This window comes from Nyctibius grandis, chromosome 19 (assembly GCF_013368605.1).
Source record: "Nyctibius grandis isolate bNycGra1 chromosome 19, bNycGra1.pri, whole genome shotgun sequence".
Lineage (NCBI taxonomy): Eukaryota > Metazoa > Chordata > Aves > Nyctibiiformes > Nyctibiidae > Nyctibius > Nyctibius grandis.
This window is the reverse complement of record NC_090676.1, coordinates 994,217-1,022,056: the sequence shown is the minus strand read 5'-3', so window position 1 is coordinate 1,022,056 and position 27,840 is coordinate 994,217. Positions and strand designations below refer to the sequence as shown.

General features: G+C 68.2%; 3 protein-coding genes across 4 annotated transcripts; all 3 read left to right on the top strand.

Annotated features, from left to right (window-relative positions):
* Positions 1 to 1,157: 1,157 nt before the first annotated feature.
* Positions 1,158 to 3,835, top strand: REM1 (RRAD and GEM like GTPase 1). Its single transcript, XM_068416091.1, has 4 exons — positions 1,158 to 1,495; positions 1,727 to 1,809; positions 2,593 to 2,797; positions 2,965 to 3,835. The coding sequence occupies exons 1-4, from the start codon at positions 1,198 to 1,200 to the stop codon at positions 3,240 to 3,242; spliced, it is 864 nt and encodes a 287-aa protein (XP_068272192.1). The 5' UTR covers positions 1,158 to 1,197; the 3' UTR covers positions 3,243 to 3,835.
* Positions 3,836 to 6,751: 2,916 nt separating this feature from the next.
* On the top strand, positions 6,752 to 18,928 carry HM13 (histocompatibility minor 13). Of its 2 annotated transcripts, XM_068416086.1 has the most exons (13): positions 6,752 to 6,942; positions 8,397 to 8,495; positions 9,675 to 9,757; positions 10,642 to 10,730; positions 11,372 to 11,457; positions 11,602 to 11,727; positions 13,539 to 13,596; positions 14,162 to 14,245; positions 14,551 to 14,587; positions 15,513 to 15,615; positions 16,146 to 16,231; positions 17,846 to 18,039; positions 18,585 to 18,670. In XM_068416086.1, exons 1-12 carry the CDS (start codon positions 6,763 to 6,765, stop codon positions 17,994 to 17,996), a joined length of 1,182 nt encoding a protein of 393 aa, XP_068272187.1. In that variant the 5' UTR covers positions 6,752 to 6,762; the 3' UTR covers positions 17,997 to 18,039; positions 18,585 to 18,670. The 2 variants fall into 2 exon arrangements, with proteins under 2 accessions (XP_068272187.1, XP_068272188.1); XM_068416087.1 differs by lacking the exon at positions 17,846 to 18,039 and having other exon boundaries at positions 18,585 to 18,928.
* Positions 18,929 to 23,845: 4,917 nt separating this feature from the next.
* Positions 23,846 to 24,637, top strand: ID1 (inhibitor of DNA binding 1). Its single transcript, XM_068416108.1, has 2 exons — positions 23,846 to 24,182; positions 24,363 to 24,637. Exons 1-2 carry the CDS (start codon positions 23,877 to 23,879, stop codon positions 24,402 to 24,404), a joined length of 348 nt encoding a protein of 115 aa, XP_068272209.1. The 5' UTR covers positions 23,846 to 23,876; the 3' UTR covers positions 24,405 to 24,637.
* The last annotated feature ends 3,203 nt before the right edge of the window (positions 24,638 to 27,840 follow it).

The following is a 27,840-nucleotide window of genomic DNA, read 5'->3' as shown; positions in this document are numbered from 1 at the left end:
GGGCTCGCTGGCCCTCCTTGGCTCCCCGCTCCTGGAGCCCGGAGGAGCTCTAACCCCTTGCTTATCCCTTCCCATCTGCATTTTAATTTCCCCTCATTAAAAATCCTCCTGCTTCAAGGGGTGGATTTCACCAGCACCTTCCAGCCGTGCGCTGGGGGCACTCTGGATGCACAGTTTGTCCTGGGCTGAGACGGAGATGGATGAGCGCGCCCTGAGCGAGCCCAGCTCGCGGCGCTTGCCCTCTCGCTGCGAGAAAGCAGATGGACCTGGCTGCTCCCACGGGCTTTCTCCGCTGCTGTTTGTCTTTGGGGATTGGCAGGGAGGGGCGGCTCATTCCATTCCTTCTCCCTCAGCCCCAGGGGTTACATCTGCCTGTGGCTCTTTGGGAAGGGCAGCGAGCACCGAGCCAGCCTTGCAGAGGGCTCTGTCACCGGGGCTGGTTCCTTCTGCGGGCTGTGCTCTGCCCCTGAGGGGTGTCCTGGGACTGGCCCTGGTGCCGTGAGACCCTGCCAGCACATCCCAGTGTGGGCAGGACTGGTGTCCCAGCGCGGGGTCAGAGCGGTGCCTGTGCAGGGCCGGTGCTCGGGCTGTTTGGTGCCAGCGGTGCCGCAGCGCCCGCGTGGGTCCGGGCCAACCGATGGGTTCAAATAAAACCAGCTCCTGCTCTCGCCCGTGCCAAGAGAGCCTCCGGCCGTGCTGCCTGTCACCAGCTCTTGGCTCTTGGCCCCGAGGTCCCGGCACAGCACAGCCCCACCGGGCACCGGGCAGGACTGGCCCGGGCTCGGCTCGCTCCTTGGCGAAGCGGCGGGGCCGTGCGGGGAGCACGGCCGGGAGCCGGGCCGGGGCCACGGGAGCACGGCCGTGGGGCTGGGGGTAGCGGGGGGTAGCAGCCCCCACCCGCGGCAGCGCATCCAGAGGCGTCCCGGTGCCACCGCGCTGCTCCCCGGGACCGAGGGGCCGCGCCCCGGGGGAAGTCGCCGTTCCCCGGCACCGGGAGCCCCGCGGGGACCTCGGGGACCGGACAGCGCGGCCGGGGCCAGGGTCGGTGCCGGCGGGGGTGTGTCCGGCGGGGGAGGGACCGGGCAGGCGAGGGGCTCCGCCTCCGGGGTTTAAAGCCGGGGGCGGGCGGCGGCGAGCCTGTCCCGAGGAAAGTTGTGCCAGAGCTGCCGCCGGCACCGGGAGCGGCGCGGCCGGGGGATGACCCCGGACACGCACCGCGGGAGCCGGAGCCCGCTGCGGCGGAGGGCCAGCACCCCCCTCCCGGGACCGGGGGCTACCGGGGCCACACCGCAGGGCGAGCCCGGCCACCCCCGGCTGGGCTACTCCGCGTCCGAGCCGGGCGGCAGGACCGCGGCCCCCCGGGACAGCGGCTCCGCCGGCTCCTGGGAGCCCCGGTACCGCGTGGTGCTGCTGGGCGACCCCGGCGTGGGCAAGACCAGCCTGGCCAACGGCTTCGCCGGCGTCCAGGAGCGGGACCTGCCGGAGCAGCCTGGAGGTGGGTGCTGGAGCAGCCAGAGGTGGGTGCCGGGTGGGGGGCTCCTTGGGGTCACCCACCGCGGGGCCCGGAGGAGGTGGCGGGGAGGCAGCGCCTGCCCGGGCTGCGTGCGTGGCCCCGCCACGGGAAACACCCGCGTGCGGGGTGGAGAGGAGCCCGGTGACGGGGACAGGAGCGGGTCTCGGTGCCGGGGCAGTGCCACGCCAACCGGGCTCTCCCGGCGTCTTGCAGAGGCCGCGTACGAGCGCACGCTGTCCGTGGATGGCGAGGAGACCACGCTGCTGGTGATGGACACCTGGGAGCCGGAGCAGCGGGTACGGCGGGGCTGGGCGCTGCGGGGAGCCCGTGCTGTGCCCCGGGATGTGCCCGGGGGACGTTGTATGGGCACTGCCACTGCTTCGGGGACTCCGAGCTCCAGGAAGCTCCCTGGGGCTTTCCTGGCCGTGCCCAGGGCTCGCTGCCGCCGTCGCTGCAGAGCCAGGGACACTCTGGGCAAGACAGGGACTGGAGTCACATCTCGGACCGGCTCTTTGCCCACGTCTCCCTGGCACAGGAGGCTGCCCACCGTGTTCTCGCTGGCACCGCGAGCGCAGGAGCAGCCGTGCGGGCACAGGGTGCCCCTCACGTGAGGGGCGGGTGGGTTGGGGGAAGAAGGGGCCGTGGGGAAGGAGTGTGGTGCCAGCCCGCTTCGAAATGCACGGAAATAGTTTGGGAACGGGGCTGAAGGAGCCGACTGGGCAAATCCACGTGAGACGGTGCCGCCAGGCAGGACACGTGCTTTAACAGGCAGAGCGGTGGCCCCGAGAGCCTGGCACGGGACATTCCTTCCGCCCAGCGTGTGGAGGCATCTCCTGGGCAGAAATGCCAGCGCCGCTGTCGCTGCCTCCCTCCAAACAAAAAGGAGCTCCCTTTTGGAGGGAGCTTTTAATCTGCATTTTATTAATGGGGCCCCATGTCTGCTCCCCGCGATGGGGGGGCTGGTGGGGTGCGCTGGCAGGTCCCATTGGTGCCGGGATGCTCCGCTGTCCCCCGGCAGCGGTCGGGGCTGCCACCAGCCCCTGCGGCGCGGTGACGTCTCGTTTCCCACACGGTGGCAGGGTGAGGAGAGCCGGCGGCGCAGCCGGTGCCTGCAGGTGGGGAACGCCTACGTCATCGTCTACTCCATCACCGACCGGGGCAGCTTCGAGAGCGCCTCGGAGCTGCGCATCCAGCTGCGGCGCGCGCGGCAGGCCGAGGACATCCCCATCATCCTGGTGGGCAACAAAACCGACCTGGTGCGGTGCCGCGAGGTCTCCGTCGAAGGTGAGCTGGGGTGTGGAGGGGGGTCTGGCTGGTGGGGACCCCCGGGGGGGGTCCCTGTGCCCGGGCTCCCTGCTGCTTCCCCCCACGTCTGTCCCCTTTGTCCCTGGATGTGTGGCAGCGCCCGGGTGCCAGCGGGGCCGTGCCCCCTCCCTGCCCTTCCCTTGCAGAGGGCCGTGCCTGCGCCGTCGTGTTCGACTGCAAGTTCATCGAGACGTCGGCGGCTCTGCAGCACAACGTGGCCGAGCTCTTCGAGGGGGTGGTGCGGCAGATCCGCCTGCGCCGCGGCGGCAGCGAGTCCCCCGCGCACCCCGCGCCGGGCCAGAAGCGCAAGGAGAGCCTCACCAAGAGAGCCCGGCACCTCCTCGACAGGCTGGTGGCTCGGAACAGCAGCAAAGTGGCCCTCAAAGCCCGCTCCAAGTCCTGCCACGACCTGTCCGTGCTCTGAGAGCCGCCGCCGCCTTCCCGTCCCCCCCGCACACGCAGGCTGGGGACTCTCTGCCAGCAGCGTGGCCAGCGGCTCCCCGGAGAGCCCAGGCAGGGCTGGAGCGATGCTGAGGACATGGAGGTGTTTGAAGCTGTGCTGAGGGACGCTCAGGGTGCCCTGGCTCTGGCCGCTTCCCCTCCTGGAGCGGGAACAAGTGGGGCTGCGCCCGTGGAGCAGAGGGTGGGACGGGCACCTGCGCTTGGGGTGGTGGGATCCTGGGTTACAGATGCTCCTTGGGGAGCTGGAGGTGAGGGGTGGCCGTGCCCCGGCGCAGGGCTGGAGGCTGCCGGGAGTGTGGCAGGTCCCGCTCGCGGTGCCCGTCCCTTGCAGGGCAGCAGGGACCGGCGAGGGCACCGTAGCGGTGTCCACCTCAAGGGGGTCCTGGAGCCTGGCTGGGGAGAGGGGCTGGGGGAGCACTGGCAGCACCACCTGGTACCCGCAGCCTCCCCACGCCAGGGCTTCATCCCACGTCTCCCTGGCACCAACGTTCCTCAGACTGAGGCTTTTCTGCTGTCTCTGTGCTGGTGCAACAGGGACAACCCTTGCTCTGCACAATAAACCGCATCAGGGAGGTGCTGGTCTCTGCTGGGTCCCTGCCGTGGGGAGCCGTGTCCCGGAGCCATGTGGCCACATTCAAGCCCAGTTCCTTGCCCGCGGCTGGGGCAGAGGGGCCAGGCCTGGGCGGGCTCAGTCTTCACCAGCCAAAACATCTCGGGGCAGGGAGAGCCTCTGGCTGGGCCTTCCTCTGGCCACCCTGAATCCTCGCCCAGTGGCCACAGCGTTGTCCCCTGTGGTGGCAGAAGCCCCCAGCCCCGCTGCCCCTCCCAGGTCCTGCTCAGCTCTGGAAAAGCCTCTGGGCAGGGCTGAGCTCCGCTGAGGTGCAGCTCTCAAGCCCCCGAGCGCCGTGGGAGCCGCAGCCTGGGCAGGGAGCCGGGCGCTCGGTGGCTCCCGGTGCCCCGGGAAGGGGCAGGAGCAGAGCAGCGTGGCACAGCTGGGAAGGGACGTGCTTGGCTGCAGCGAGCAGCGGGTGACCCCGGGCACCCGGGGAGGCGACGCTGGAGCCGCGGGGGCTCTGCCGGTTGTTTTTAGGCTGTGGTGCCAGCGGGCAGCCGGGACGCCGCGGGGTAGCCTGCTCGGCGGCCCCGGGCCCGGCGCCACGGAGGGTCAGCGGTGCCCTTGCTCCCTCCCCGGGGCAGGTCGGTTGTTTCCGCTCGCTCCACGGCTGGAGCGTGGGGAGCCGCCGGCCACGACCGGTGCGGCCAGAGAGGGGGTCACCAGCGCAAAGGGGACACGGGGACAGGCAGCGCCCTGTCCCTGGGGGAAGCCGGTGTCTCCACAGGCGCAGACACCAGTGAGGGCTCCTCCCTGCCCGCTCTGTCCCCAGGGCCAGGGATGACGCTCAGGCTTCGCTCGGTGCCCCCCGGCCCCGCTGGGGACCGTGACGATGCTGTGGTTCACCCAGTGCCCGTCAGCGGGGCTGGGGGCTGCACACCGGGGCTGGGGGCTCCGTGCCACTGCTGGTGCCTCCTGCAGCCAGCGTTTCCGCACGGCGGGAGGCGAGGGGGGGTGGTCACGGGATGGAAAGTTGGCAGCTGGCGGAGAGGGGAGTGGAAAGAATGAGCTCAAACCCAAAAAAATGCGGCAGCGCTGGAGGGTGGGAGGAGAGGCCACGGGGGGCCACGGCGCTGGGAAAGGAGGGGAGGGAGGAGGGAGGAGAGCCCGGTGCCCAGCCAGCTCCCCACCCCGGGGTGACACTGCTGGGTGCCACGGCCGGGCCATGGGGCACATGGAGGTGGACAGTGGCCCGACCGCTGCCCCCTCCTCCTCCAGCCCTCTCGCCCGTCTCCCACGAGCCCTCTGTCCCCCCCATCCGCCCCAGCCCCGAGGGGACGGAGCCCTCAGGCCCCTGCGTTGGGGGTTTCTCTTCTCACGGCGAGCAGCTGAGAGCAGCGGCACAGGGGCTGCCCGGGCACCGAGCCCCCACGCCGGCTGCTGGGCTGGCTCCTTGGCAGGGGTCAAACGCAAAGGAGTAGCTGTGGGGGATCCTGGGGAGGGACCCTGCAGCCCCCACCCGAGGGGGCTTGGGGAGGCATCGCATCTCAGAGCCCGAAACGGGGCTGGCAGGGGGCTGGGCAGTGGGCGAGGCAGGGTGGGGAAACGTCACCCCTTGTCGAGGGTCCCCACACCAAGCTGGGGCTCAGGGGGCGGGTGGGCACACAGAGGGGTGCGTGAGGGGCTGACAAGGGGGTCAGTGGCTGTGCCAGGCCATGGCAGGCTGCAGGGTGGGAAGCACAGGGTGTGTGTGGGCACACTGCCCACTGCTGCTCGGGGTGCCCGTCCTTCTCCTCCGTGGGAGCAGCAGCGGCGGGGAGAGGACGGCGTGCCGGGCAGGGGGCCAGCCCTGCAGAGGGGGGCTCCCGGGGGGGGCCTTTCCATCTGCCCTCTGCCTGAAACACGGAACTATGAATCACCCCGGTCCTGAAATAGAGTCCCTTTTCTTTTTTTTAAAAAAAAAGAGATGAAAACATTTTTAAAAAAAATAAAACTTGCTTTTTTAATCCCTGCTGCCCTCCCTTTCCCTGCCCGAGGCTCAGATCCAGACCGGCGGCAGCACCGTTTACCTTCATCCAACCTTCATCCTCGCTGGTGTCTGTTTCCCAGCAGACTCTCGCCCCGGCGAGGGGGACGCGAGGCAGCAGCACCGGGAGCTGGGGAGGAGGCGGCGGCTCGGTGGCACAGCCGGGCTGCCGGCGGCTCGGGCCGGAGGGAATATTTGTGAGGAAAACACCCATTTCGGCCAATTTTCTAGCAGAGCCTCGGCCCCGGCCCGGCGGCGGGGAGAGATCGCTGCTGTTTACGGGGCATTTTCACGGAGGGGCCGTTCGCCGCGGGTGGGCTGGGGGCGGATGGAGGAGAAGCCCCGGGAGCCCCCGGGCTGACGGTGCTGAAGCCGCCACCTGCCCGCTCGTGGCCGGGGGCTGCGGGGGGCCGGGACCCCCTGCCCGCAGGCAGCCCCCCGGTACGCTCGGCCGCCCCGCGGGGTGTGGGCAGGCAGGGACAAGCCCGCGGTCAGAGCCCGCTGCCGCCGCGCTGCCCCTCCCCGGTGCCAGCCCAGACCTGACCGGGGCCGGGAGGAACGGCCACGGAGCGGGGTCACCCCGGGCGGAGGCGGCGGGGCGGTCCCGCAGCGGGAGCGCTGGCGCTGCTCCGTCCCGCCGGCCTCGGGCTGCCCGCACGGCTCCCGGCCCACCCTCACCGGGGCGGGCCCCGGGCCGAGCCCAGGGCCGCTCTGGGGGGTGCGGGCCCGGTGGGGGCCGGGGCCGGGATCGGGCCCGCCGCCGGTCTCCTAGCAACGCGGCGCCGGTTGCCGGGGGCGTGGTTTAGCGGCGGCGACGTTGACGCGTGACGCACTTCCGGTCGGTAAGAGGACGTGTCCCTGGCGCGCGCGGGCCGGAAGCGGACCGCGGTGGGAGCAGCCGCCATGGAGGAGGCCGCGGCGCTCAACGGCAGCGCCGGGGCCGGGGCCCCCCCCGCCGCCGCCGCAGCCCGCCCGCCCGCCACCCCCGAGGGCATGGCGCTGGCCTACGGCAGCCTCGTCCTCATGGCGCTGCTGCCCATCTTCTTCGGGGCGCTGCGCTCCGTCAGCTGCGCCAAGAGCAAGGTACCGCCGCGGCCCGGCTGCGGGGGCGGCCCCCGCCGCTCCCGGGAGACCCGCCGGGGCCTCTGGGCCTCACCCCCCCCACGTCCCCCCGGGTGCCCCGGCGGCTGCCCGGCCCCGGCGAGGCAGAGAGACCTGGAGGTGGAGGCAGGGGACCCCGCGGGGGGGGGTCTGGCTTCCCCCGGCGTCTGCTCCAGCCCCGGCCTCACTGTCCCGGTAGCTTCGGGTGCTGCAGAACTCGTGGCCGCCCCTTGTACCCCCGCGAGCGATGCAGTGGTGGGGGGACTCGTGTGTGGCTTTGGTCCTATGCCGCAGCGCTGGGGCCGGTCCCCGGGGCGCTGCCCTGCCCGCACGCCCTGCGCTGGCCTGCAGCCCATCGTGCTGCTCTCTGCATCTCGCCCATGGCCTTGGGCACTTAAACCCCAACGCTTCAGCTCGTGGAGCTCCGGAGAAGGGGCTGTTTTACACCATCTGATTCATTACTGATCCTTTAAGCCCCTGGTCTGCCCTTAAATCTTACTTCAGGGGTTTCAGGTGGTTTTAGTGGGGTTCCTCGCAGCCGAGGTCTGCGAGCAGGGCCTGGCCGTGGTTTGGGGGGGATTTCTTGTCACTCACGCCTCAGGGAGCCGGTGGCTCTTGGGGCACTTGCTTCTGTGCCACTGAGCGCTGCGTGGCAGCCGCCGTGCCTGGGATGAGCTGTTCTTCCTTCCCGGGGCTGCTTTGCATAAGGGCTTCTGCTAATGTGTGCTCTGGCCAGCGCTGGCCGCAGGTGTTGGCCTGCGTGAGATCAGATCAGCGAGCAGCAGGCAGGGGAGCAGGCAGGGAGCAGGCAGGGAGCAGGCAGGGGAGCAGGCAGGGGAGCAGGCAGGGGAGCAGGCAGGGAGCAGGCAGCCCTCTGCCTCTCCTCTGGAAGCTGAAGGTCTCTCGTGGGAGATGGCATGAAAGGGAGCGGGTTCAGCTGGTGCGAAGATGTCTCAGAAGGCAAAAGAGGTTTATAAATCTGGGGCTTTTGAGCGCAAGGAGCGTCCCCAGAGCGAGGTGAGGGATAAAAAGGTGATTGGAGAGAAACGTCACTCGGAGGGTGATCGACATATGGTGTGCACAGATGGGGAGGCTGAGGGGGATGGCTGGGCCTGAGTGGTGAGGGAGCCCAGCTCCCCTCAGGGCAGGGGGAGAAGGGAACGAACACCAGCGCTGGGGTTTTTTTCTCCCTTCTCCAAGAGGAAAAAAGCAGTAAATTGTGGCAGCCCTTGGAAGGAGGAGGGCGAGGTTTGCTTGTTCCATCTCAGGCTCTGCCTGTGACACAGCCCCACCTCCGGGAACGACGGGGGCCAGCAGGTGCCCTGCCCCTCTCGAAGCCACTGCGGAGCCCCGCTTGTTGTGTCTGTTCCCTTCCTGCTCAGGTATGAAGCCAGAGCGGGGCCTGACCCACTCCTGTCCTCTCCTTCCCTCCCCAGAACTCCTCGGAGATGCCGGAGACCATTACCAGCAGAGACGCTGCTCGTTTTCCCATTGTTGCCAGTTGCACCCTTCTAGGGCTCTACCTCTTCTTTAAAGTAAGTGAGAACACCCGCGGGCGCTGGGGCCGGTGCCTGATGTCCTCCTGCGTGGCCAGGAGCTCCCAAAGTGGGGCTGACTCGATTTTTGGCTTCCCCTAGTTGGAGTCCTGCAGTGTTGGGACAGAAAGTGTGTGAGGCTGCACGGCTTGAGCTCTTGAGTGTCACCACGCAGGAGGACGTCAGTTCTCTCCTGAGTTGTCACGGCTTGGGGGAAATCAGAGCCTGTTTGTGCACGAGTTGGTTCTGGACCCTGTTGGGCGAGCCCCTGGGTGTTCAGGTGGCATCTTTTAGAAGTGCAGAGCCAACACGCAGAGTTAGGTGGCAGTTCCTGAGTCACAGACGGGAGATCCCAGCAGCAGGTGCTTTGAGGTGTCTTGGCTTAAAGCACCTTTGGTTGCCCACGCAGGTCTGGCGTGTAGCTGAGCTGCTGGGGGGGCCGGACGAGCCGTGGGGCTGCCAGCACAGAGCGGTCCCGTCGGCACAGCAGCTTCCAGCCCCGCCGGCCTGGGCTGCCTGCGAGGTGGCAGGGTGCTCCTGGCTGGCTGCAGCTCCTTTTGTAGGTCACTGATAGTAAAGCTGAGCATCTGCTGAGCCCCTCCTGGCAGCGGGGCATGGACTGGCCACCAGCCCCTGCTGCCGAGCCCCTCTGGCTGATGAAAGGCCCCCCTGCAGCCCACCCCTTCCCTGTGGCCCACATCTCGGGGTACTCCTCTGCCTCCTCAGGTGCCTCAGGAGCCTCTTGCTCCTGGCTGGGATGAATATTACTGATTCGGCAGTCAGGCAGCACGTGCGTCGGAGGGCAGGAGTTTTAATGAGGAGTTTTAATCCTGTTTAATGAGGGCAGGACGCACTGGGCCCGCTGCAGTAGCGAGGTGGGGGTGCTGCTGCTGCCCGCTGCTGGGGCAGGCCGAGCACACGGGGGAAGCTTCTCCTCCTTTCTGCAGCACAGGAGTTATTTTTTGACCCAAGCAGCTCGTAGATGTGTGACAACTCACGGGCCCGTGGTGCTTGTTCTGCGAGCAGGCAGCTATTTCCATCGTATTTCACATCAGCAGTGCAAGAATTTGGGTTATTCCAGCTATGAAGAACAGTCTCCCTGGAGCACTGACACAGAGAAGTGCTGTGGAAGGGGGGGGATGCTGCGGTAATTAACCCCTCTCTGGGTTTGTCTTGCAGATATTCTCTCAAGAGTACATCAATCTTCTGCTTTCCATGTATTTCTTCGTGCTGGGGATCCTCGCCCTGTCCCACACCATCAGGTACAGCGGGGGAAAGGGTGTGACTGGGGTTTCTAGGGTTTCTGGAGCACCACTGCCTTGCAGCAGAGCCAAGTCCCAGCTCTTGGGGTGTTGTCCCTCGGCGGTGTGAGGGGCCCAGAGCACGCTGTGAACCCTTCCTTGTGGGGGAACCAAAGTTTCGGGGGTCCCAGCGATCCAGTACCCCGTACAGCACCACTGGGAGAGCTCGTGGAGGGGTGGGTGGCTGCCATCGTGGGACAACGCCAGCGCACCCTGAGGAGCTGCTATGGCTGGGCACGGCCCTCGCTGCTCTGAGGAGGGGAGAGCTCCTTGGCATCCGTGTTCCCCTGGTTGGGAAGGCTGAAACAGGCAGCTGGAGCTCCTGGTCACGTCCCCGGCCTCTCGTGTTGAAAGCTCAGGCTGTTTCAGTAACTGAAAAAGTAAAACTGGTTTCCTGTTTCCTGAGCTCTGGGGCGTTGGGGACCAGATGCTTTCCCTAGACCAGCGCTGGGCAAGGGCTTTGTCTCCGCTCCCAGCTCTCCAGGAGAGCCCTTCGGTGGTGGCCCAGCCTGTTCTGGGTGCCCAGGGGGCTGCTGGGGGGCACAGGGCACAGGCTGGGGTCGGGGATGGGTCCTGTCTTCTTGCAGGCGACACTCTGTGCCTGCTGCCCTAGAGCATCTGGGGGGACTGTCACATATGGGCAGATCAGGCCTCTGAGGAGGATGAGGTCCCGTGTTGGTGGCTTGGTGACTGGAGCTGGGGCTCCTGCCAGTCCCTGGTGTGGTGAAACCTGGCGTTGGGCTGTGGGCTGACGTCCGTGCTGCGACCCCGTGACGCAGAGGTGCCGGGCGGCGCGTCCCGCGGGGTTTCTGTCCAGCTGCCCTTCTCCACACCTCTCGTTTCAGCCCCATGATGAACAGATTCTTCCCTGCAAACTTCCCCAACAAGCAGTACCAGCTCCTCTTCACCCAGGGCTCCGGGGAGAGCAAGGAGGGTACGTCGGCTCGCCGGTCTCTCTGGGGGGCTGAATGTTTTCTGCCTTTACTCTTCTGTTTTATGCTCACTTGGTGTTTTGACTTTCAACCCATCGAAACAACCTTCTCAAAGACTTGCCTCTTGCTCCCCACTGCAGCCAGTGTGAGCCCCGGGCGTCCCTGCAGAGCTGGGGCTGCCGTGCTGGCTTTTTTTGTGCTGCCTTAACCAATCTCAGTCAAATCTTTGCTCTGGTAGAAGATGCTTTGATAAGCATCCTGCCCAGTAGCTTCACTGGTGAGGGAATACTTCTTCTAGTGATACCACCAGGAGTTAACTGGTGCAGGAAGAGGGAGAAGCTTTGCCTCTCCCTGCCTTAGACAGCGCCTGAGTCCAATTTCCTTCCTGACAGAAGGACCCCAGGTGCTGTCCATGTGGCAGAGGCTGACTGAAAGGGAAGGTCCGGGCTTGCCAGGGCCAGCTGCTGGCTCATGTGGGGTTTGCAAGTGTTTCCCGTGGGCATGGCCACTTCTGTGGGCACAATCCCCTCGGCTGGGAGGTGAACCCTGTGGTTGGTGTCACTCCCCAGCTGTAAAGTTGCTCATCTCAGCCCTGGGTGGGAAGGGGGTGCCCAGGTTACCTGACTGCTCTGTTGTGTTGCAGAGATAGTGAATTACGAGTTCGACACCAAGGACCTCGTCTGCCTGGCCCTGAGCAGTGTGGTGGGGGTCTGGTACCTGCTGAGGAAGGTGAGTGCCCACAGCCCTGCTGTGGGGAGGCCAGGGACCGGGCTGGAGCAGACCTGGGTCCTGTTGGCACATGAAGTCTCTGCAGGCTGAGGCCGTGGCACGATGTACAGCAGGACCCAGCTCTCCTTCCCCTGTCGTCCTCAGCACTGGATTGCCAACAACCTCTTCGGGCTGGCCTTCTCCCTCAACGGCGTGGAGCTGCTGCACTTGAACAACGTCAGCACGGGCTGCATCTTGCTTGGGGGCCTCTTCATCTACGACGTCTTCTGGGTAAACGGGAGCGTCCCCTGGGGCGGGCGCGCGTCGCAGCCGTTGGCGGAAGGCGTGTGCGTGGCGTTAGGCCTCCTCGGGGGCAGCACGCTGGCTGGACACGCGTTTGCAGTCAGGGTTTCCACTTTCTCGGCCCAGAGGGGTGTGGTGGGGGTGATGACAGAATCAAACAGTGACAGAACGTGGCTCAGCAAATGCGTTTTTTAATCTCTGGCTTAGCGCAGGGCTGGCAGGGATCTCGCCAGGGCTGCTGTGAGGCACTCGGGTGCACGGCGTATCCAGTTCTGGTGACCTGTGCTCCCCACCAAGGGCTTCCCAGTGCCTGACAGAGCTGCTGGGTGAGCTGGAGGACAAGGCTGCTCTGGGGTGTGCTGATCCTGCTTGTACAGGCTGTGACTCGACTCTGTCACCTGCTGGCTTCGTTAGTGTCCTCCTGTTCTCTTGCACAGAGGACCAAGCACGGGAGTGCCTCCAGTCCCTGTCCCTCAGCCAGCGCAGCGCCCTGACATCCAGTTTGAGGTTCTCCTTCTCTCTGGATCCACGTTTCTCCTTGTAATGTCCGTACTCCCCAGCCCTTCCTGCTGCCTCCACCTCCTGAATCCCTCTGTTGCCAAATGTCTGAGAGCCTTGTGTACCTTGAGGTCTGTCCAGCAGCTCTGCAGCTGCCTCACTAATCCTTCCCTGTTTAAGCCTGGCTACCGTGTGTTATTTTGTACTTGGCCAGTGCTGCCCCTGTTTCATAGGCTCGTTAACAGTCTCAGCTCTGTGGTTCGTTAGTAGCGTGCCACTTCCTCCGCTGCTCTCAGCTGGAGAGGACTCAGCCTCCTGGCTTAGCACACCCAGTGCCTCACGCCCTGCTCGGGGTGCCAGTGGCTTCCCGGTGCTTTGGAGCCAGCTGCAGCGTCCCCAGCAGGTCCCTGTGTTGCTGGTGCCTCATGGAAGGGTGTCCTGAAGTGGGGACCCTCTTCCCATGCCCCTCTGCAGGGCCTGGTCGCTTGGATCTTAGCATGGATGTAATCACGGTGAGATCCAAGGAGGAAGGAGAACTGCTCGGTGGATCCATGATATTGCCCCTGCATAATCATGGGGTGAATTTGCATGTGATGCTTTTCCCTGGTCCTGGTGTGGAGTCCTGTTGCTCTGTGGTGATGCCCAGAGCTCGCTGCACCTCATAGGAGTTGATCTGATGCCCAGTGCTTGCTTTAAGGGTTCTCTTTAATCCCTGGCTCTAGGATCTTGCTCACCTGGTGCTAACCAGCACATGCTGCTGGTATAGCCAAGACTGGAGGCTTGGAGGTGAAAAGGAGCAGGAATAAGGGTGGTTGACCCATGTGTTTACAGTCCATGCCCCAAACGATGCTGGTTGTGCAGGACAAATAAATGACCTCGGAGCAAAATGCAGCTGATCTGACAATTGCTCTGGGCCTCTTGGGAGCCCATGGGCAGCAGCCTGGCGCTGGCTGGGGCTCCCCCCGGGAGCTCCTGCCCTCAATGATGTCCTGCGCGGTGGTCAGGGTCTCCGCCGAGGTGACAGATCAGGGCTGAACTGAACCTGCAGGCAGGTGCTGGGGAAGGCTGGGTGGTGGGTCTGTGTGACATGAGTGGTCTCCCCGCACTGCTCTGGCAGCGGGATGGCCGTGGTGTGCTCCCCTCCTCGAGCGCTGTCTGTACCCTCTCCCCTGGGTGGTGGCCTCACTTGTCGGCGGCTCTTTGGCTATTTTCTTCCACTGAGGCTGCTCCGGGCCTCAAGGTGATGCCTTGTGTGTCCCTGTGCAGCTGTGGTCACCCCAGACTCCTCTGCTTGCCCCTAGGTCTTTGGCACCAACGTGATGGTGACGGTTGCCAAATCGTTCGAGGCCCCGATAAAACGTGAGTAGGTCTGCCCCATGTGCTGGAGGAGGGGCTGCCCGCTCTGCTGCGGGCGCTGCCCCGGGCACCCTCTGCCTTCTGGAGAGGGCTCAGGAGGTGGGATGTGTGTGTGACCCCTTAGACTGCTGCCTGGTGCCACCAAGCTGCAGGGAGCCTGGCCAGGTCCCTGAGAGGGATGGTTGGCAGAGCCCTGAGCTGGCGGGGTTAGTGCACCCCCAGAGTGGGCAATTTCACCTGCTCATTAAAAAAAAACCACAAAGACCCCCACAGACCCCCTGAGAACAGCAGGAGGGGGGAATTTGTGCTGTGGAGCACGCAGTAGTTTGGGTCCTGGGAGCTGGGGTTGAAACCTGCGTGTGGGGCTGGCTGTGAACCCCTCGGTTTCTCATCCTGGTGCCTGGAGTTGTCCCAGGAAGGAGAACAAGGGGGGCTGCAGGGAGGAGGGGGCCGAGGGCAAGGACAGGGGTCTTGCCCTGCTGCAGCCCCTTTTTGCCACGCACAGGGGTGCTGGGGGCTGCTCAGCACAGCCGCTCCCCCTCACCGCGCCTCTCCCTGCTCCTCGCAGTGGTTTTCCCTCAGGACCTGCTGGAGAAGGGGCTGGAGGCCGACAACTTCGCCATGCTGGGCCTGGGGGACATTGTCATTCCAGGTGAGGATGGAAGAGGGGGGGACGTGGCCGGGATCGCCTGTCTGGGGGGGCTGCGGGGAGCTGAGCGGGGGTATTGCTCTGCCTTTGGCCACGCTGGAGCCCCGTGGGCATCCTGCCGGGGCTGGGGGCTGCGTGGGCTGGGGGTCTCCCACCGGGTCCGGGTGCTGTCCCGGTGCCTTGTGCCACGAGAGGGCACTGTCAGCCCAGGCACGGCACCGGGAGCACAGGCAGCCCTCCCTGCCACCCCTGTCGCCTCACTGTCCCCCTCTCCCCCCTGTCCCCTCACTGTCCCCCTCTCCCCGCAGGGATCTTCATCGCCTTGCTGCTGCGGTTTGACATCAGGTGAGCGGGCGGCGGGGAAGGGTCTCTGGCAGGTCGGGTCTCACAGCATATTTGAGGAAAAAAGGGGCAGGGGAAGGCAGGAGTGCAGCCGTGTGCTCCCTCCGGGGCTTGGCGTGGGGAGCCGGGAGAGCGGCTGGGTGAGGGGGGTGCGAGGGGAGCTCTTGGAAGCGCAGACGTGAGCAGGGCTGGGGGAGTCCTGAGCACTGCGGGTGGGTGGGTGGGTTGAGCAGGGTGGGCAGGGCAGGGTGGGCAGCACATAACATCCCCTCAGAGCCTCCCTGGCACAAGGAGGAGAGGGCAGCGCTGCAGCAGCAAGGGGAACTGGTGACAGCGTGGGAAAGAGACAGGGGTGCTGGCACCTGGGAAGGGCTGGCGTGGATGCAAACGGGTGCCCAGCAGTGCTGGCTGCCGCTGGCATCGGGGGAAGCAGCTCCTTCCTCCCCAGGGAAGCTGCACCCACCATGGCGTGTAGCTCAGCAGTTGCCCCACACCGAAACTCCCCGAGCTGCCAGGAATGGGCCCCTTGTCCCACTGCGGTGGCGTGGCCCCGCTCCCGCTGCTGTTGCACAGACCCTCCGGTCTGTGCCAGCTCTTCCAGGTGTTTCCACCCACGTCCTGCCTGCACCTGCTGGGAAACCCAGTTCCCGCAGCCTCCCCAGCATGTGCTGAGAGCGGGGTGCCATGGACTGGCTGTATCCCCCCCCTGAGAAGGTGGGACCCTCTCCCTGGGTCCCAGCACCGATTCCTCCCCCCCAGTAGCCATCCAGCAGCAGGATCATGCTCCTCCTTCCCTCCCCCAGCCCCTTGCCTGGGTGTCACCCCCTCCCGTCCCGCACCGTGGGAGCTGGCTGAGAGCGCTGGGCCAGCTCCATGTCGGCCACTGGCATCCCAGACCCGAGCTCAGCTCTGCTCCCTTTCCCTCCAGCTTGAAGAAGAACACACACACGTATTTCTACACCAGCTTTGTGGCCTACATCTTCGGGCTGGGCCTGACCATCTTCATCATGCACATCTTCAAGCACGCCCAGGTGAGCCCCGCCATGCTGCCTCCCGCAGACGCACGTCCCCAGCGGGACACGCCAGCTTGGCCGCGGGGTTCCTGCGTCACGCCAGGAAAAAGGAGATGCATTCCTCTCTCGGCTTTGCTTTTCCAGTGTCTGCCTGCACCTTTCCCTGCCCAAAGCTTGTGTGCCCAGCTGGAGCAGCGTCCCGGTTGGGGCAAGGCTGGCTCAGGCAGCTGCGTTTCCAACGACAGCACCTCAGCTGAGCTGCCCTGTGCTTTTGTGGCTCTTTGCCACCAAGCTGCCCCTGAAGGCCCACCCTCCATGGGCTGCAAGGGGACCCTCTGTGTCTTCGTGGCCCGCTGGGATCTCATGGCGAGGGTTTTGTGCTGCTGCAGCTGCAACTTGGCTCTCGGAGCCACTTGCTGGAGCATTCACCGTCTGTGCGGCGCCGTGACAGCCGCGATGGGTGCAGAGGGGACGGGGCCAGCTCGCCTCGCGCTCCTCCCAGGGGGTGATTTGTGGTTTGGCTGAACAGTTGTTCTCCTTCCCGACAGCCTGCTCTGCTGTACCTGGTCCCTGCGTGCATCGGGTTCCCGCTCCTCGTGGCCTTGGCAAAGGGAGAAGTCACCGAGCTGTTCAGGTGAGCGTCAGCTGGGGACGGAGCTGTTTCGCCCGCGGCGCCAGGGCGCGCGGAGTGTGCAGATGTTCCCACGCCCGGGCACAGCTGGAGGGATGGGTTCATCCGGGCACGCTCGGGGTGTGCGCCTGCACGTGCGCGGGCGGAGGGAGCGGGTCTGTGTTCGTACACGCCAGCCCTGGCTCCAGCCACCTCCTCGCAGCCGGGCGGGGGCTTTGGTGCGGTACCAGCAGGCAGAGGCAGCATCTGGTATCGCTTTACGCCCCAGTGACAAACCCTTGCCGTGCGCTGGCAGGCAGGGGAGGGTGGGACCGCACACCTGGTGCCGAGATACGTGGTCATTGTGTCCCAGGGCCTGTGGGTGGGGGAGAACAGAGCTGGAATCTGGCTGCCAGCGCAGCCGGGGCTGGTTCGAGCACATCCCAGCCTCCAGTGGCCTGGTTTGCAGCAGTCTGCCTGCCCCGGGGACTGGAGGTGCAGGGAAAGGGAGGGGGCTGTGCTGTGCTGTGGTGCTCCGGCCCTCCCCTCAGCCTGCCACGCTCCAGGCGTTTGCCTGCTCTCTGTCAGCGGGCAGCTTTGCTCTCCTGCCTGGGCTGTCCTCCCCGAGCCACACGGAGGCCTCCCGGGAGCTCTTTCTCTGCTGTGCTCGGTGGTGGCCCGGTGCGGTGGCTTGTTTGAGGATGGCTGAAGCAGAGGAGGGAAAGGAATGTCCATCCCAAAGCAGGGCCATGCTCCCCCCAGCCTCCCCGCTCCGGGGATGCCCCTGCCACAGCCCCCAGCCTGCTCAGGGTGAAACCAGTGGGGCACGGCGAGGAGCCGGCTGCCCTGGCCCCCTTCCCCTGCCCCGGGAGATGCCGGTGTGCGTGTTCCCACCGGGCTGGGAGCCCCAGCCCCGCCGCACCTGCCCCTCCTTTGATGTTTGCTTCTGAGGATCGCTGCTGCAGGCGCCGGCTGTCCTGGGATCGTCCTTCCTGTGCACCTGGGAGCCCGCAGCCGCTCTCCCGCTGCCTGACTCACCAGCTGACAGCAGAGCCACCCCCCGCGCAGGAAACGGGGGGGACACCGGCTGCGAGTCCGGCCCCCCCGGCAGCGGGGCACGGAGGGCTAATGCCCCCTCGGAGCGTTGGCACAAGCTGGGCCAGCAGCAGGGCGCTGCCCACTGTTTGCTGCCCTCTGCCAGGGCGAGCGCAGGAGGCTGGGGGGTTGCCACCTCAGTGGGTGCCCTGGGGTGGGACCCCCTTGAAGTCGCTCCAGTTGCAGGTGGAGGAAGCGGGACGCAGCGGGGCTGCCCTGCAGCTCCCACCGCAGGAATCCCACCGGCGGCTGCTGCCTCCCCAGTGCCCACGCTTCCTCTCCAGCTGCCCGGCTCTACCCGTGCCAGCGGGAGCTGCCTCCTCCCTGCCTCTCAGCCCTCGCTCTGCCCTGCTGCAGCCCTGCCCTGGGCTCTGCAGGCCGGGGAGCGCAGGCAGGAGCCCCGGCGCCGGCGGGGACAGCAGGCTGCCCGCGCAGGGCTTGCACCACTCTCACGCCAAAACTTCTGCTTTTTCTCTCTGTCCCCCTCTCTCCTTTCTGTCCTCGTCTTCCCCTCTTTCCCCTCCTGCTTCCTCTCTCCTGCAGCTATGAATCCTCTGCTGAAATCTTGCCGCACACACCAAGACTTACCCACTTCCCCACGGTGTCGGGCTCGCCGGCCAGCCTCGCCGATTCCATGCAGCAGAAACTGTCCTGTCCCCGCCGCCGCCGGCAGCAAAGCCCCAGTGCCCTGTAGCCCCGGCGCGCGGTGCCCTTTCGCTGTCTGTCGCTCTGCCCAGGTACGGGCTGGTCCCGGCTGTCCCCTTGCCCCGGGCAAGCGGCTGTGGCCATCGCCTCGCTGCTGCGGGCCAGCTTCTCTCTGGGTCTTTGAGGGGAGACTGTGAAGGGGGAGAGGATTGGGCAGCTCTGCCCCCGTCGTGCTGGAAGGCAGCGCTCCCCCCTTGCCTTTGCCAGCGCCCTGGGGACGGTGCTGGGGGGGGTTTGCAGCCAGAGGAGCGAGTCCCTGGGGGGGAAATGGCCACTGTTGGTCTTGCTGTGGCTCCCTCCACTCTCAGGAGCAAGGACAGACTCCCCTGGGCGCAGAGCTGGCCGGGGGGTTGCTGGAGCTGCCCGGGGGTGTCACAGTCCTGGTCTCCCCACCTGGGCTCTGCCCCATCGGGCTTCCCGCGCTGGGGGGCTGACGGCTGGAGCCCCCCCGCCTTGGCACAGCAGGGCAGACCCCAAGCCTGCAGCCCTGGGCTGGGCTGTCCCTGCCTGGCACAGGTCTTTGTCCCCAGAAAGTCTGACCCCCCTCACTTCTCCCTCTTGTCCCTCTCGTCCCCAGCTACGAGGAGAGCTCAACCCCCAAGGAGGTGCCGGGGGCCTCCAAGGAGGAGCCGACAGAAGCCACCAAGAAGGAGAAGTGACCTTGCCCGCGGGCTGTGCCCGGCGCCGCTGGGCTGGGGCCCTTCCAGACCCTCGGCGAGCGACAGACGACGAAACAATTGTGCAAGAGCATCGTGTTGTGTGTGTGGGAGCAGGTGGGCTATCGATGTACGCCGCACAGCCCCCCCCTGCCCGCTCATCTCCCGCGGGGGTCCGGGGCGGGCGGGGGGCAAACCACAGGCCGGTTTTTAAATTTTGTATCGTGCATTTGCTTTCTCTCATATTAAACCATGTTGAAGGACACAGTGTAGGTCTGGCAGCGCCAGCAGCCCTTGTCTTGGCCACTGCTCGGCCGCCTGGCCAGCCCTGGGACTAGTGCCCCGGCTCCACGGCAGCCTTGTTCTCCCTGTGGGGCCCGTGGCCATTGTCTGGCTGTTTCCAAGTGACTGTCCCCTTCCCCCTCCCTCTCCTCTGGGCCATCCCCTGGCCGCCCCCTTTGCAGCGCCCAGATTTAGGGCCGTGGTTGCTGACCCCTGGCCTGTCCCCAGATCGGTTTGAGCTGGGGTCTGGCCCCAGAGCAGGGTGGGTGAGCAGCGATTGGGGCACGGGAACCTGGTGGGATGGAGCCCTGCTCTGCCTCGGCTGCTGGGGGGGCTCAGGGAGCTGGGGCTGAGCCCCCACGGCCTGAGGGAGCAGGCGTGGGAGGGAAGGAGCTGGGTGACCCCAAACCCAGCCCCAGAGCGGGGTGAGGGCAGCGTGGGCTGTGCCCCCTCCTTGCAGGGAGCCGGGCACCACCCCTGGGGGCTGGGACAGGGCAGGCGGAGGGCTGGGGCTCCAGCAGCCCCTCGGCTCCCGCGGGGGCCGGCTGCCTCCCGTCCCGCAGCCCCAGCGGCGTCCTCGGGGCCGGCGTGCGGAGGATCCCGCGTCCCTCCGGCCGTGCCCGCTGCCAGAATCAACAGCAGGCGGTGGCCTCCTTGGCAGCCCCTCCACAAAAGCCGTATTGAACCATTATTCCCCGCGCCGGCTGCGAGCACTAAAAGCGGCGCCTCGCGTTCTGCCATCTAATGACCCTTCGCGGGCTCCTGCAGATGTTTTCTATGACTTACAGCTCCTTTTTCCAACAGCCCCGTCCACAAAAACAAGAGGGGCCGCTTTAATTCCAATTAAATACCTCCAGCTAAGCAAACAGTGTGCAGCAGGGCTTGGGCACGGGCGGCCGCCAGGCCCGGCCCACGGAGTCACCGAGTCTAGACTCCAGATGTGGTTTCACCAGCCTCTGGTGTCCCCTGGAAGATGACGCCGGCTCTGCCACGGGGCGCAGCACCCTGGACCCACTGCGGGTCCGGCACCGTGTCCTGCAAGGCTCTGTGGCCTCCCTGGCTCCGGGTGACGCCACGGTGGCCACGCACCCGTCCCCGGGCAGCCTCCGGAGCCCCCGGGGGTGCAGGAGCAGCCTGGGGGTTGCACGTGGTACCCCCGGCGCTGGCATCGCCGCGGGGCAGCTCGGGGCAGCGGTACGTGCGGTGGGAGCGCGGCAGCGAGCCGGGAGCTTTCCCGGGGCCGCGGGGGGCGGAAGGGCTGGGGAGGGCAGAGCGGGGTGGCCCCTCACCCTGCCGGGCCGGAGGAAGGAAGCGTGCCGGCCCTGCAAGGAGCCGCCAGCGGAGCCGGCGCCTCGGCGGCCCCGGGCTCGCTCGCCCGCTGCACCTGGGCCCTGCGGCACCTCCGCTCCCGGCACCGCCGCGGCCGTGCGGCTCCGCTGTGTCGGGGCCACCACTGGGCCACCTTCCCCTCGCCGCAGGGTCCCTCCAGCTGCGGAAACACGAACGCACCGGCTCTGGTGGGAATCGATCCACGGAGCCGGGCCCAGCCTGCCCCGCCGCCGGCAGCCGTGGGGTTCGGGGTGATGCCACCCACGGCCCCTCAGGGCGGCGATGCGGGGGGAACCCCCGGGCACCCTCCCCTCATGCCAAACTCCTGCCAGGGCTGAGCTGGGGGTGCGCAGGGGGCACCCCTGGGTGCAAAGGCTGGGCAGTGAGATGGTGGTTTCATGGGTGGGGAGTGCTGGTGTGGGGACACCGGGGCTGCTCATCCCCAGAGCCCCGCGGTGTCCCCACCGTGGCCGGGAGCGCAGCTGGTGGGATGGGTGCTGGGTGACGGGTGCTGCAGCCCCTCGTGCCCCACCGTGCAGGGCCGGGGATGCAGTGGGGGTCCCGCGGGGTGGTGGCGGGTGCCGGCGGTGGCGCCCGGCCGGCGGCTGCGAGCGGGGAGAGGAAGCGGCCGAGAGCGGCCCCGGCACGGGGTGACGAGGAGGGGCAGGAAGCTGGAATAAATCCCAGGAAGGGCCGCCTGGCTCCAGCGGGTCTGGGCTGCAGCGGATGGAGCCGGGGACGGGAAGGGAGAGGGCGGGAGGGGGACACGCAGGGGCTTTCTCAGGCCTCGGCCCCGCTGCAGCTGTGCCGGCGGCCCCTGCTCCATCTGCGGCCCCGGCTCAGCACCGTCCTGCGGGCACGGGGGGCTGGAGGCTCAGCGCAGCCCCAGGGCCGATCCGTGGGTGGCACGGGGCGAGGGGACCTGGATGGAGCCCAACCCCAGCCAGGGCAGGAGCAGCCCGGGTTTGGGGGTGCCGTTCACTGGGGGGGGGCCCCAGCCTGACCCGTGGTGTCTGTGCTGCCTTCCCTCCTGCTCGCAGCCCTGCAGAGCCCTGGGTGCCCCAGCACGGGGCTGGGTGCTGCGGGGCTGGGTGCTGCGGGGCTGGGTGCTGTGGGGCTGGGGTGCCGGCCTGCCCCTGGCCCCATCGCAGCCCCCGCGGCCCCTCGCCGGCCTGGCGCGGCCGTGCCCTGTGTGGTCCCGGCGGGGCGGGGGGCGGCCGGGGGCTTTGATGTGCTCGGCTGCCGGGCAACCCCTGCTCCGCGCCAAGCAGCCGCCCCCGGCCGGGCTGAGCCCCGCCAGCGCCATATGGCCGAGGCCGCTGTTACCGCGCTGCTCGCCCCGTTCCCAGAATTGACATGGAAATGAAGCTATCCGTCTTGCCGGACAACACTGGCCGCGCTGGCCAGCACGCCGTGCCGGGACCCCGTACCCAGCTGTGGCCACGGCAGCGTTCCGGGGCCACGCTGGCAGCCCTGACCCCAGCACCCCATCGCCAGCACCCCGACATGCAGAGCGACGGGGCAAGGGTGTCCCATAGCCAGGGGCATCCCATGGGCCAGGGCCACCGGCAGCCGGGGCGGCTGTGCCACGTGTGCCATGACACCCGCCACGGCAGCGAAGCCCATCCCGGTCCCCGTGCCGCCTGGGGTGGCCGGGGCGCGGGCAGGGTGCCCGCTGGGGCGCGGGGGCTGGCTCGTCCCACCGCGGCGCATTGTTGGCGGCGCAGCTGGCGGCGCCCGGCCGGCCGGCGGCACTGAAAGGCATTCCTGCGCACAATGTCCCCGGCCACCGCCGCCAGATGGGGGCTAATTAGCAGCTTTGAGAGCCACGGTGGGAACCGGGCAGCACCAGGCCCTCCGCCGAGCCCTGAATGGAGGGGGCGACCCCAGCGCCGTGCCCACCCTGGGAACCGCCGCCACACCGGCGTCGGGGGGACAGGGAGGAGGGACACGGGGACAGAGGGACGCAGCTCCCCCAGCCAGGCTGGCAGGGTTAGAGCCCGTCTGTGCTCTCCGGGATTGCTGCCCCCCCCCAGAGGAGGAAGAGGAGGGGAGGCCTTCGGCTCCCTGCACACCTGGGGAGGCTCCAGCCGCTCTGAGCATGGCTGGCATGGGGGAGGGGGGGTCTGGTCACCAGCCCACCCCCACAAAGGGCAGCGGGCCCTCTGCCCCCACGCTGGGGCCGGCTGCATGGCACGCTCTCTGGCCAGGAAGGGCACACGGTGTCTGGGCTGTCCCAGTGGCTGTGCCACCATGAAAGTGCCATCACAGCGGTGCCACCGCAGCAGTGCAGCCCATGCTGGCAGCCCTGTGCCCCCGGCAAGCCCGGGGCAGCTGAGCACGGTGTGGGGTCGGGGTGTCCTGGTACCGCGCTGGCTTTGTTCACGGTGGAGCCCGGCACAGTGGCCAGCAATGCCCGGGGCAGCCAGGCCCCGTGGCGCGGGGTCTGCGGGGGGTGGCAGGGGCTGCTCTGGCTCCTGGGCACACGCATGGGTGTGCAAGGCAGGGGGTGTGTCAGTGTATGTGTGTGTGTGTACGTGCCTTCGGCCAGGGGTGCCTCTGCATCTGTGCATGTGCGTCTCTGTACATGTGTGTGCACGTGTGTGCGTGTGCACCCGTGTGTGCATCTGTGTGTGCATCTGTGTGGACTTACAGACATCTTTGCGCACACGTGTGCATCCAGAGGGTTGGGTACGTGCGTGAATCTTCCCGTGCACGTGTTTGTGTATGTCCATACAGACACACACAGACACACGTGTGCCTGTATGTCAGTGTGGCTGCCGAGGCCCCGCTCTGCCTGCGCGCCCCCTGCTCGCTCCTGCGCGGCTTCGTGCCCTTCGGGGTGGGCTGGGGGGGTCCCTGTCAGCGCTGCCCTGCGAAGTGTTGGGGGTCCGGCGGGCCGGGGTCCTGCTGGGTGCCTGGAGACCCCCCCCGGTGTCAGGAGACCCCCCCCCTGCCCCGGCAGCCGCCGCCGAGCAGCTCCGCGGAGGTTTCAGCCCCAGGACCGGGGGGCGAACGGGGTGGCCCCGGGGCTGGGGAGAGCGAACCGGGGACGGGGGAGCGCGGGGTGCCCCCGGTGGGCATGGCCGTGCCTCCGTGTCCCCGTGGGGGTCCCGGTGCCCCCCCCCCATCCCGCCCCCGTCGCCATGGGCACCGCCCGCGCGGCGCCGCGCTGACAGCGCGCGGGGTTTATGAATGGGTGACGTCACGGCCCTGGCGTCGAACGGTCTGGGGCGGCGGGGGGGCGGTGGCGGGGAGCCCCACACCGGGAGCCCGCGGGGCAATCACCCCCGTTAATGGCGGGGAACGCGGCGGGGCGGGGGGGGTGCCCGCACCCCGGTAGCCCCCGCACCCCGATGCCCCCCGCGCCGCAGCCCGAGCCCCCGCCGCTGCCCCTTTAAGGCGCTGCCCTTCGGGGGGAGCATGAATGGGGTGGGCGGGGCCGTCCCCGCCCCCGCCGCGCCGCCATTGGTCGCCGCCCTCCCCGAGGCCCCGCCCCCCCGCCGCCGGCGCTCTATAATTGGCGCGGCGCGGGGCGCGCTCCGCTGTCCGCCCGCAGGGTCCCGTCGCCGCCGGTCGCCCCCTCGCCGCCGCCCCTCGCCATGAAGGTCGCCGCCGCCGCGCCCCCCTCGCCGCTGCCCGCGGGCGCCGGCGGCGCGCTGAAGGCGGTGCGGCCCGGGGAGGCCGCTCGCTGCGGGCCGGGCCCGGGGGCGGCGGAGCAGGCGGCCGCCGCGCTGCTGTACGACATGAAGGGCTGCTACTCGCGGCTGCGGGCGCTGGTGCCCACGCTGCCGCGGCACCGGCGGGTCTCCAAGGTGGAGCTGCTGCAGCACGTTATCGACTACATCTGGGACCTGCAGCTGGCGCTGCAGCGCGGGCCCCCCCGCCCCGCCGGGGACCCCCCCGAGGTGAGTGGGGACCCCCCGAGCCCGGCGGCACCGGCCCGGTCCCGCTGGGCCGCCCCGCTCTGCACCGCGCTGTCCCATCCCCGGGGGTGCGCCTTCCTCCTGCCCCTTTCCACCCTCCTCCTCCTCCCCGGCACCCCCTGCCCGGCGCTGACCGGCCGTCTCGCCCCCCCTTTCCCGCAGGCTCCGTGCGTGCCCGCTGCCGACCGCATCCTGTGCCGCTGAGACCGCTCCGGAGCCGCCACCGACATCGCCGGGACTCGGCTGCATCCCGGGGCCGGCAGCCGCGGCCCCCTGCCCTTGCGGGGCTGCCCGGGGCCCCCCCGCAGCCTGGGCAGGGGGGGCCGTATCCTTCTCAGATTGCTGAGAGCATTCCCCGTATTGTATATTACAATGATGCTGGAGAATATTGTTCTACAATAGCTGGAGTTTTGTTATTAAACAAGCCCTGATGACCAGGCACGGCTCTGATTCCTGCCCCCCCGGGGGGTTTCGGGGGGTCTGGGGCCCGGGGACATGCCCCCAGGGAGCGTGAAACTGGGGGGAGCTCACTGGGACCAGTAGGGGCTGGGAGGGTGTGCTGTGGGGTACTGGGGCTGGGGAGGGGGTTCCCATGGGCTGGTCCCAGTTCTGCCCAGCGTGCTGCTGTGCTGGGGTCCGCAGGTGGCCTGTCCCTGTCCCAGTGGCTCCCGTGGGGGCCTGTCTGAGGCTGGATGGGGGGTGTCAGGGGCAGGCACACGAGGGAGGATGGTTTGCAGCCTGTTTTCTGTGGTGGGAAGAGATGGCAGCGCCGGAATGTGTCTCCCCTGGGAAGGTGCCTTGATGGGACGATGACACGGAGGGGACAGTGCTGGGAGCCAGGTGTGGGGCTCTGTGCCCAGCTGGGGAGCGTGGGGTTTCACTGGGAGTTTGCAGCGGGGATCTGCCCTCGCCCCAGTTCCCAGCAGGGCCCCCCGTACCCCGCCGTGTTGCCGTGACCGCCGCAGTCAGGGCCGAGGCTGGGGTGCGAGGGTGATGCTGCTGGGGACAGTCCCCCTGCGCTGCCCCAAGGGAGGGCGGGTGCGAGCCCCGGGGTGCTGCTCCCTGTGGTGCTGCCCCTGCGGTTCTGGCTCACGCTGGCGCAACCCCTGCGAGCGGGGCCGGGGCCAAACAAGCTTTTTGGGAGAAGGAAATTGCATCAGGGGTTGTGCAACCCCACGGGCCGGGGGTGCCCCGGCCAGCGCTGACCTGAGCTGTCCCGTGACTCCCGACCGCCTCGGGGGACACCCTGCCTCCTGCAGCGGCTGTGGATGGACCTTCCCCAGGGCCTGGTGGGGGCAAGTTGGGGTGCATGGGGGTAGCCCCCACCACCCCCGGGGCAGGAGGCCAGCTCAGGGCTGCCGTGGCAGGGCCCATCCTGCCCCCCAGGGCCCTGCAGCCGGGGGGCTCTGGGGCTGGGAGGGGCTGACAAGCCCTGACTGCACGCGTGTGCACGTGTGTGCCCCTGCACCGGCTTTCACATGTGTTTGCCTGGTCACAGGCACGGTCACGGCTCTGTGTGCCCATGTGCAGGGGTGTGTCTGTGCCCACTCGTGGTTCCCCAGCCCAGCCGATCCCCTGGCAGGGGGCCGAGCAGGGGCAGGTGACTTGGGGAACAGGGACACAGCCTTGTCCTGGCTGTGACACAGCAGCAGGGGACACACGGGGGGGCTGTGGGCTCAGGGTCCCCGTGGATGAACCTGTCCATCAGCCCCAGTGTCCCCTCTGTCATCCCCACTCGTGACCCCTCCATCACCCCCGGGTCCCCTCCACCGCCCCGACGCTGCGGCAGCCCCCAACCCCGCTGCCCGGTGCCGGTGTTGCCGGGGCGGTGGGTCCCTCTCCCGGTGCCTGCTCGCACTGCACGGCCCCGGGAGCCTGGAGGAGCCCGGGGCCGGGAGAGCCGGGGCTGGGGGCTCTCCTGGGGCTGGGGCGGTGCGGGGGGGCCGGGGCTCTGCCCCACGGTACAGTGGCCACGTCCCGGTCGTGCCCCCCGGGGCCGTCCGTGCCCCTTCGCTGCTGGCAGACGTGCCAGCTCTGGCTGGAGCCGTGGGGAGGGGGGCTCCGTGCGTGCGACGTGTCCCCCCGTGTCTCTGCCCCAAGCCTTGTGTGCCCCACAGCTGAGCCCTAGTGATGTACCCCCGGCCATCCTCCCCTCGTGGGGCACGGGGACACAGCGTGGCACTGCCACAGGGCTGCCCACAGCCGGGGGCCTGGCACTGCTGGGACAGCCGGAGAGCAGGGGCAGGGGCTGCGTGGGGCTGGCCCAGGCTCGGAGCGGGGCTGGCAGGGCTGAGCCGCCTGGCACGTGCCGCGATGCCGGATGCAGCTGCACCAGGATGCCCTGGAGAGCCCCAGGGTGGGCCCAGCCCCACGGGCACCTGTGCCTTGACTGATCCCTCGTTGTTTTCATGGCACCTGATTCATCCCGGAAGGGATTAGGGACCGGGGAACCTGGTGACGTCCTGGTTCAACCAGCCTGGGATGGACGTTGGCGTCAGAGCCAGTCCCTGCCGCTCGCTGCCACGTACAGCCCCGGGGACATGGCGGAGCTGGGACACATGGTGGGACCCCTGGCACGGGGCACCGCGACTGCCTGCCACGGTGAGTCTTGGTGCAGGATGGGGGCACCTGGGGACAGAGGGGCCATGGTGGGCACGGGGCAAGGGGCCAGGGGCAGCGCTGGCCTTTGGGACGCTGCCGGGGGCTGTGGCCATCGCTGCAGCCGTGGCTGGTGGCACTGGGGGTCCCAGGCAAGTGGGCAGCTGCTCTCGAGGGGTCCATAAGGGGCATCACACAGGGCTGTGGTCCCTCTGGTGAGGTCGGCCATGGGCCCTACATCCCCCCATGGTGCTGGGGTGGGGCCCTGGCCCCCCCGGGAGGGATCCCCGGGTCCCTGGTGCTGTCCCCAGGCTGGATTCAGGCGGGCAGCTGGACCCCTGGCAGGCAGAGCCCCTGGCACCGTGCAGCCAGAGGGGCTCACCCGGGTGGGGGCCAGTCCCGCCGGTGGCGGGTGTGGGAGCCCAGGCGGCTCTTCCCCTGCGGCCGGGGCTTTTCGGAGGGGATTGCACAGTTCTGCTCTCGCTCTGACTGTCTGGACCTTCTGGTCACACCGTGACCCTGGGGGCTGCCACTGCGCCCGGGCCACCCTCACCCCCACTGAGGTCCAGGTGCCCCCCGCAGGGTCCCCAGAGCCCTTCCCAACGCGGGAACAGCCGCTGCTCCCTGGGGCAAGCGGGCTGAGCCCCGTCCCCCGTGCAGCCCCCCAGCCCCGGGACCGACTCACCGCATCCCCCTGCTCCTCCATCGCCCTGGGCTGGGCACAGAAGCCCCTTGGGACCCTGGCCCCGCCAGGACCCTGTGTGTCCCCACGTGTCCCCCCCATGAGGAGCCCTGGCTGGTGCCCCCAGCTCCTGTGCACCCCCAGGTCGGGGGGCCAGCAGCGGCGCGGCGTGGGACTCTGCGTTCCTCCGCTCCCACGATGGGCGCGAGTGGGGAACAACGGGGGAACCAGCTTCCCCTCTGAGTCAGGCGTTGGGCAAGGCCGGGCTTTCGGTGGCCGGAGAGCGGCGGTGGCCCCTGCATGTGCGCAGGAGGCTGATGTCACCCCCTGGACTCCCTGTCCCCGATATAAGTCCCGACC

Excerpts from the sequence above, each read along its gene's own strand:
- REM1 (XM_068416091.1), top strand. The coding sequence starts at position 1,198 with ATGACCCCGGACACGCACCGCGGGAGCCGGAGCCCGCTGCGGCGGAGG. Across the intron at positions 1,496-1,726 it reads CCTGCCGGAGCAGCCTGGAG|AGGCCGCGTACGAGCGCACG; the intron begins GTGGGTGCTGGA and ends GGCGTCTTGCAG. Across the intron at positions 1,810-2,592 it reads CCTGGGAGCCGGAGCAGCGG|GGTGAGGAGAGCCGGCGGCG; the intron begins GTACGGCGGGGC and ends ACACGGTGGCAG.
- HM13 (XM_068416086.1), top strand. The coding sequence starts at position 6,763 with ATGGAGGAGGCCGCGGCGCTCAACGGCAGCGCCGGGGCCGGGGCCCCC. Across the intron at positions 11,458-11,601 it reads TCTGGTACCTGCTGAGGAAG|CACTGGATTGCCAACAACCT; the intron begins GTGAGTGCCCAC and ends TGTCGTCCTCAG. Across the intron at positions 16,232-17,845 it reads GAAGTCACCGAGCTGTTCAG|CTATGAATCCTCTGCTGAAA; the intron begins GTGAGCGTCAGC and ends TCTCTCCTGCAG.
- ID1 (XM_068416108.1), top strand. The coding sequence starts at position 23,877 with ATGAAGGTCGCCGCCGCCGCGCCCCCCTCGCCGCTGCCCGCGGGCGCC. Across the intron at positions 24,183-24,362 it reads CCGCCGGGGACCCCCCCGAG|GCTCCGTGCGTGCCCGCTGC; the intron begins GTGAGTGGGGAC and ends CCTTTCCCGCAG.